Here is an 8,013-nt window from a genome sequence, read left to right on the forward strand (position 1 = left end):
TTCTGTGATGGGTAATAGTGTTTTACTTATTGATGAGTAGGTGTGCATTAATATGATCTATCCTAGTTTAGTTTGATCTAGTTGTATTGAATAACTTAGACTCAGTGATTGATTTGATGATTCCGTTGGTTCAATGATTTGATACAGTGATTTATTTTAGTATTGTTATTTGATATCAAGCTTAAATGATGGAAGTGGGTCTAGTCTGAAAATATGATGAAAAGTGGACTATAGATCTAGTATGAAATATTATGAAAGGTGATCCAAAAAGGTGTTGAGGGTTGGAGCATTCAGTGAGGAAGTTGTAGCTTCTTGCTAGTGGTAGCTGGTAAATCTGATTAGGGAATTAGAGCTCCCTTCCGGTGGGTTATGGTAAACAAGATCATGGGGTTGGAGCTCCCTTCCAGTGGGTGTTGGAGAATGAGAGAAGTTATAGCCTTCTACAGGTGGGTGCATGTGTAATGGTATGAGTTCGCGCTAGTACAAAATTATAAGATGTTTCCTTTATAATAAAAGATGAAGAAAGAGATGACAACAATGATGGTTTTCTCCCACATTGGGTTTCCACCTTAATCCCGGTGTCCTCATGTGTTGATGTGTTTCTTATGTGATGGTTTATTTTGTTCTTACTGCTCATGTTATAGTTTAATTAAAGACTAATGAGGTAATGATACACTAGATAAAGTAGAACAAATGATGAAATATATGAAAAGGTTAGTTAACTAGATATATGTGGTTTTCCTTCATCATAGTCACGTACATATGTTGGTTTACTTAACGACAATAGTGTACATAAATTTGAATAACAAATTGAAAGTTTTAAGCGAATTTTTAAAATACTAATTCACACCACCCCCCACAGCCACCCCCCCCCCCCCCCCCCCCCCCCCCCCCTTGCAAGTATTTTTCCCAACATTTGTTGCTCTTAATATTCCCATAATGTGTTATCAATTCCTCTGTAAAAATGGTCCAAGATATAACATTTTCCTTTTTGTTTTCACAAATCCATTGATACCATACATGTTGATCTTGTTCTAAAAACATGGATGCAATATTTACCTTTTGTAAGGATGCCACTTGGTGTAGATGAAATTATAGCTCCATCTAAAATATACACGTTACAAGATCATACCATCAAATTTCCTCATATTAATATTTGGAATGTAGTAGTTTGTTAGTGCTGACGTGAAGTCCCGATGATGCAGATCTTGGATTGAAAATTAATTATTATGGTTACGCAATTCATAATTTGTGCTCTCCAATTGTGATATCATACTCCTCATATGAGATTGATTCTCAACAACATGATTCTCTTTATGATCACGTTTTCCTTAAATTTTCACATCCCTTTAGGAAGCCTCTCCAAGAGAAGATTTTCCATGAGAATCATAGATTTTTGTATTTCTTCCTTATTTTTCTTCATCTTCTTGCTATTCCTTCCTTTTTTTCATCTTCTTTTTTATTATTTCCTTATTTTCATTCATCTTAAATTATATTCTTGATTTTCATTTATCTTCATTTATATGCTTCTATTTTCATTTATATTCCTTATTTTCATTCATCTTCTTTTCCATTTCTCTTTTAAGCTTTTCTTGAGAATCTAAGAAATCAACCCTTTTCAACATACTACCATCCATTTCATTAACTTTCTTCTCTAATTGAGATAATCTACATTCTAAGTCATCACTTTCTTCATGAGTCAAGGATGGGTATTCAGTAGATTTAATTGGTGGAGTAACTTTCTTTGGAGGTATGTTGGAAAATAATAATAGCCCTCTTCTTTATTACAACCCAAAAAAATTGGTATATATATATCTTTGAGGTCTTCTAGATCTAAAAATTTGTTCTGTAATACTCTAATATATAGCTTTTGCAATTCCATAGTTGTGAACTAAATATCATGTGTCAATTGAAATTTATCGTAACTTTCCCAAAACTTGTTGATTTTCGTGGCCTCTTCTCATGAGAAAACTTCTATAGTATTCCAAATGTCCAAATCTTGAAATATAATTCTACAATCTATACATGAAGTAATTATATATGTATCTTAAATTTTCTGAATATTTTACAGTCTAAAAATTTCGAAAGAAGAAAATATAGCAAAAAATGCCAAGCTGACTTCTTTAAAATTTATTTCATGACTATTCACAAACCCTAACTTCCTTAGGGTATAACTCCCAAGGTATGGTGATCCAAATTCTAAAAATGGAACTGGATATTCCCTAGGATTTCTTCTTAATATGGTCCAAGTTTAACTATATGAAGCCTTACAAAAATAAAAATAAAAATTATAGCACAAATTCCAAGTTGACTTGTTTGAGACTAAATTTTGGAGCATATAGAAACCCTCACTTCCTTGGAGCATATCCTTGAAAATATAGTGAACCAAGATCTATAACTCTGACCAAATGCTCACCATGATTTCATCTCAATGTGGTCCAATTATCATAGTGTAAATCCTCACAAAAAAAAAGTTATAGAGAAAATGTTGAACTAACCTATTTGAGACAGAATTTAGGAGCATTAAGAAACCCTAACTTCCTTGGACCATTTCTCCAAAAATATAGTGAACCAATATCTTAAACTTGAACCATAGATTGCTTGGATGTCTTCTCAATCTTCTCTAGGTTTCACCATTTGAAACCTAAAAAAAATGGTTATAACGAAAATGTCATGATGACCTGCTTGAAGTAGAAAAACCTTAAGATCAAGAGCTCTAATACCAAATTTGATGAGCCTTGCACCTTAAAATTGATAATAATAAAAAAAATAATCATTACAGGCCATTTTGAGGGGGAAACCTCCTTATACAATAAATACAAGGAACAAGACAATATTGGATGGTCCTAAGACTATGTCTCCTTAGTATATATATAGGAGACAAAGGATAGAATTATAATAAAATGAGACCATGAAGGCTTCTAGCCTACATAAAAATATAACAATTGAAATGTATTCGCTCAATATATAGGGCTTAATAAGGGATTTTTGGGTCAACATGAGGTTTATATATGGCTTAACCGTTTAGGTCCAATTTTGTGCACTACAATGCTCATCTTTTATAGTTTTTATTATATTTTTCACTCACACAAAAGCAAGGGGATGACCACACAAAGTAAGGAGGGAAACCAATGTTAATGGGAAATAATTAATTTAAGACTATCAACACTGCTACCTAGTGTAAACTAGTTGAGAAGGAGGTTATCTAATGAGTTTTTTATTATTTAAATCAACCAAATAAGCATCACAAGAGGGAGTAGATAACATGTACCTATATCCTTATGCTTCATTAGTGACTAACACGTAGTCCAAACTAGTGCTCCATTCTAGAAATGTTGGTGATGGAGAAACCACACCTAATGATGAATTTTCCATTGTATCAATGCAACCCATGAAAGAAGGTGATGACACTCAAGGCGGGTTCGAGTTCAATGAGAATGTAGGTCAACATTCTCTAAATACGCAACATAGATCAACTCATTCAATCCAAAAAAATGCATGAATGGGCAGGGCATCCAATTGAATAGTTATTATGTACTGGAGTTGAAGCCTTTGGGCTTATGACACCCCCATACACCCTAGTGTTATGTTTGTAGGAACACTTGTTATTGCTCCTGATATCATGGTACCTCTACCTATAAGGATTTTTTGGAAAGGATTGTATGATTCCACTTTAGCGGTTAATATTTACAACTGCATACAAAATCCACTCTAGCTCCTCACACCTCTAGTTGTGAAATCCCAAGGGCTCAAAAATTAGTTTTCAGGGTTAGACATTGGACATTTATACCCCTATTGATTAAGTACACCCATAGTCTCTTCTACCAACTTAGACCATCCTAAAGAAATTATCAATATGCATATAGCAATAAAAATCTATTTTTCCTCAAAACATCTAATAATTTATTTTTAAGAAAGTTCATTAACCTTTCCATCTCCTTCATCTCCCTACTAACACAAACACATTAATAAATGTGGTTGAGATATATTGTCACCAAAAAAATCATTAACAAAAAATGAGCCATACAAATTGACTCAATATATTAATTTTATTTAAGCTAATATTTATTTAACCTAATTTTTAACATAATAGTAATTTTATTTCTTCATATATATTTATCACAAATTTTGAATTTTATAAATATATATATATATATATATATATCTATATATATATATAGATATATATATATATATATATATATAATACATATCACCAAAAAAAATTCTTGTGCTATACCACATCTTCAAGACATGAATCTTGATTGTAAACCCTAGATTTGAACCAAACCAAAACCGTTTAAACCACCAATGGAAAGAAAAAGATTATGATGCTGGAAAAGTACAACAAAAAGGATTTTAAAGGATAAAAATTGAGGTTTCAGAGCTTTCTACGAAAACCTAATTTACCATTTTGGATCTATCATGGCCGTTTAAACAATCTCTAATCTCTTCAGCGAAATGCAAGCTTTTATGGATAAAAAATGAGGTTTTGAAAGCTTCATACAAAAACCTAATTTACAATTATGGATCTATCATGACCGCTTAAACAATCTCTTCAACGGAATGCAAGCAGGTAGTTTAATAAAGCCATGAAAAAAGGATCCACAAAAAAGGATGTACGCCCATTTTTATTTGGATGAATTAAACTTCAATTGCATTCACTCGCCAGACTGTGCAATGAAACTATGACCATGATTAAATTTAAACGACAGGTCGCCTTTGATTTCATTAATGTGAGAAACTTGATCGGCCTCTATTGTAAGGTTCCATCGAAACCGTGGCCAAGTTTCAATTTTTTTTTTTTTAATTGAAAATTTATTCAAGTATTTTTTATATTATTGTTGGATGATTGGATGATGTATAATTAGAGGAAGAATATTTTTTCTCAAATCAAATTGGATTCACTCATTTATTTAAAAAACAAAATCCTTGAAACCTAATTTAAAATGAGTATGAGAGGAAAGAACTTAAATATTATGGACTTTGATTTTTTGATTTTTGTTAGTTATATTTTTGGATTATTTCCCATTAATAAAAATTTTAATAATATTTGATTTTAATAAATTAATTTAAATATTATTTTTCAAAAATAGCTATTATTTGAAATTTTAGTCTCTACATTGCTTTCTATTTAACCCGTTGCATGGTTCTATCTAAAGACTTTTAGTAAAACTCATCTCATCCATTGCATGGTTCTATCTAAAGACTTTGAGTAAAACTCATCTCATCCATTAAAATGTCCTTTCACGTAGGTTTATATGATTCCATCATATAAAGTTAATTTTTTAAAAAACTTTATGTTATTTTATCATATTATTAAAAGATTCAATCTGTATCAGATTAATTTCTATACTTTTAAGTAAAATAAAAATATAATTAGTATTATGTTATTTTATATGTATAAATAAATATTATCTTAAATAAATTATATAAATATGAATTGATTATTGAGTTTATGCCAAGTAGTCTAGTTTTAGTTGAATAAAGTGACAAGTTAATTTGAATTCGAGATTAGCAGTTAGAGATAGTTGTCTTCACTGCTGGTTTGACAACTGAGTAATTTTACAATTAAGTTATGATAAATCTTCCCACGTATAAAAAAATATAAATTGATAATATATTTTATTTTTTAATATTAAAAAAAAACAAATCGCAACAAATAATTCTTTCCTTTGATTGAAAATTTGAAAAATATTTCACAGTAAGCATGTTAAGTCCATTGCAATATCCCACACACATTTCATTTAATTGAAAATTTGAAAAATATTTCAAACTCAAGCATCCTTAGATGCATTGCAATATCCCACCAGCATAGGCGAGATCAACCAGGAAACCCAAATATTCCCAAAATTTTCAATCTATTTTAAGCTCAAGGTTCTAAATCTGATGGACATTGTAAATTTCTGAATCTGATAAATGCAACTTTTAGCCTCACTCCTCCCATTACTCAGATCCAACCTCTATAATCTAGATAAAAATAACTAATATTCACAATAAAGCATCCCCAACCAGCAAGATTTATTTCAACGAGATGGAGCACGGTACTTCAGCGATGTTCAAGCATAAAAAACCAGCAATGTTTACTCCAAATTACTCAGATCCAACCTCTATAATCCAGATAAAGATAACTAATATTCACAATAAAGCAACCAAATTACTCAGATCCAAGATTTATTTCAACGAGATGGAGCGCGGTACTTCAGCAATGTTCAAGCATAAAAAAAGAACAGCAATGTTCACTCCAAATTGGTGCTATTGATCAGTTCAGCTATGTTAATGTTACAGTCTAATTCACAAAGCTCTTTCATCTTGCGATATAAGTTGCTTTGGAGGAGGGCCCGTTCTTTATATTTCTCGACCCCTAAGGGCCGTAGTTCTGTGCAAACTTTCAAGAGCCATTCAGGCGGAGGACTACACGCTACTACGTTGGGATGGCCTCGCATGGCGGCCAGCCATTTGTGCATGTGGCCGCACTGCTCTGGACCAGGAAATTTAATCTTCCCGAACGTTTCAAACGAAGGCAACCATGCGACAAAAGGCGCGAGGGCCACATCCGCCAGGGTCAATTTGTCACCCAAGAAGAAGGGTCCATTCGAACCGATGGTCCTCATCCCTTTGTCCATTATCTTGAAATATCCTACCGTCACCAACCTCGCGTTCATGTGCTCTTCCCCGTCGGATCCAATGAGATCGAGCCCACTTTGTATGAACTGTGCATTCAAAAACAGAAGGGATGAAAACGGTGAAGAGGGGTGGCCTGAAGAAACGAAGAGAAGGGTGAGAGAGCGACCTTGTTGCTGGCGAAGTTGGCCCAGAAACAAGCGACCGATCTGTCGTAAGCGGAGGCCGGTAGAAGGGCGGGCGTGGTGTCGGAGGGCGGCCAGGCTTCTTCGATGTAATCCAGTATTACCTGGAAGTCCGAAATAGCTCTCCCTTTGTGGATGAGCACGGGGACCTGCTTGAACACCGGATTCAATCGCTCCACGTCGCTTGTACCGCTCAGGACGACCTCCACCGCTTCAAATTTGACGCCCTTCTCCAGGAGAGCGAGACTGCAACTCATTGAGTGCGCACTCCCTGCCGTCATTAGCAGCTTCACCTCTTCCTCTTCTGATCCCATCTCCGCTTCGACCCCTCAATATTCGATCTCTTCTCTTCCCTTTCACTTCTTCCTCTTCTGATCCACAGAGTTGCCCAAATATCGACGATCCCATATTGTTTTCTCTTCCCACTTGCAGCGAATCTTTTGAACGCGTTTACTCCACTGACTCTTTCGTTTTCTTATGTATAATTTCTTCTTGTTTTAAAAAAATTGTTTATAAATTTTCGTTTGCTAACTGCTTCCACTGAGCGCCATCCAGCACATGTGAAAGAAAGTTCGTCGACCCCTCCATTAGCCCCGGTGTTTTTTTTTAATTCTATATATATGCGAAAGTTTCGAGGACCGCTACATTAAAAATCAGCGTGGGATCAGGCGCTGTCCTATCACCTCGCCTTTTTTAAATAAGGTTAACCCCGTAGTTTGATTATCCTCCATTAAAAATGAGCGTGATAAGGCGCCATCCGATCACCTCACTGTTTTATAGTTTGACAATTGCTCCATATAAAATGCGTGTGGAATAAGTGGCAATCCTCTTGGAAATACAAAAATGGAAGATAAGATTTGATTAGTGTAAGTGGTATATTTTTTTTGCAGTTGTCTATAACGCGACTTTTTGAAAGCTTTTCCGGCGGGTTTTTCCGGTCGAAATCCGGCAGGAATTTATTGGAATCGGAAAGCATCCCAGGGGTTTTCGAGGGTGCTGAATCCAAATATGCAGTTAAAAAACCATTTTAACTGCAACAAATCAAGATTTAACCTCAATTTCTTCCGCCGGATTCCGTCACCGGAATCTCCAAAAAATCGCATTATAGACAACTCCTTTTTTTTTAAGTTTGGTAGGATTTTTTTGATTTTTGAGTTTACATGTCTATTATGATTTTGGAGTTTATATGTTCATTAGGAGGGTA

At 34.0% G+C, this 8,013-nt stretch overlaps 1 protein-coding gene across 1 annotated transcript; it reads right to left on the minus strand.

Moving 5' to 3' along the window:
- Positions 1–6,239: 6,239 nt before the first annotated feature.
- LOC149162438 (putative glutathione S-transferase MSR-1) lies at positions 6,240–7,240 on the minus strand. The gene is made up of 2 exons (XM_089435183.1): positions 6,794–7,240; positions 6,240–6,713 (listed from the first exon to the last, which is right to left on the minus strand). Exons 1-2 carry the CDS (start codon positions 7,121–7,123, stop codon positions 6,240–6,242), a joined length of 804 nt encoding a protein of 267 aa, XP_089291309.1. The 5' UTR covers positions 7,124–7,240.
- Between the last annotated feature and the right edge of the window lie 773 nt (positions 7,241–8,013).

Source organism: Pinus tabuliformis, chromosome 5_2, assembly GCF_031772625.1.
Source record: "Pinus tabuliformis cultivar Carrire ecotype Pingquan chromosome 5_2, CPIR1, whole genome shotgun sequence".
Lineage (NCBI taxonomy): Eukaryota > Viridiplantae > Streptophyta > Pinopsida > Pinales > Pinaceae > Pinus > Pinus tabuliformis.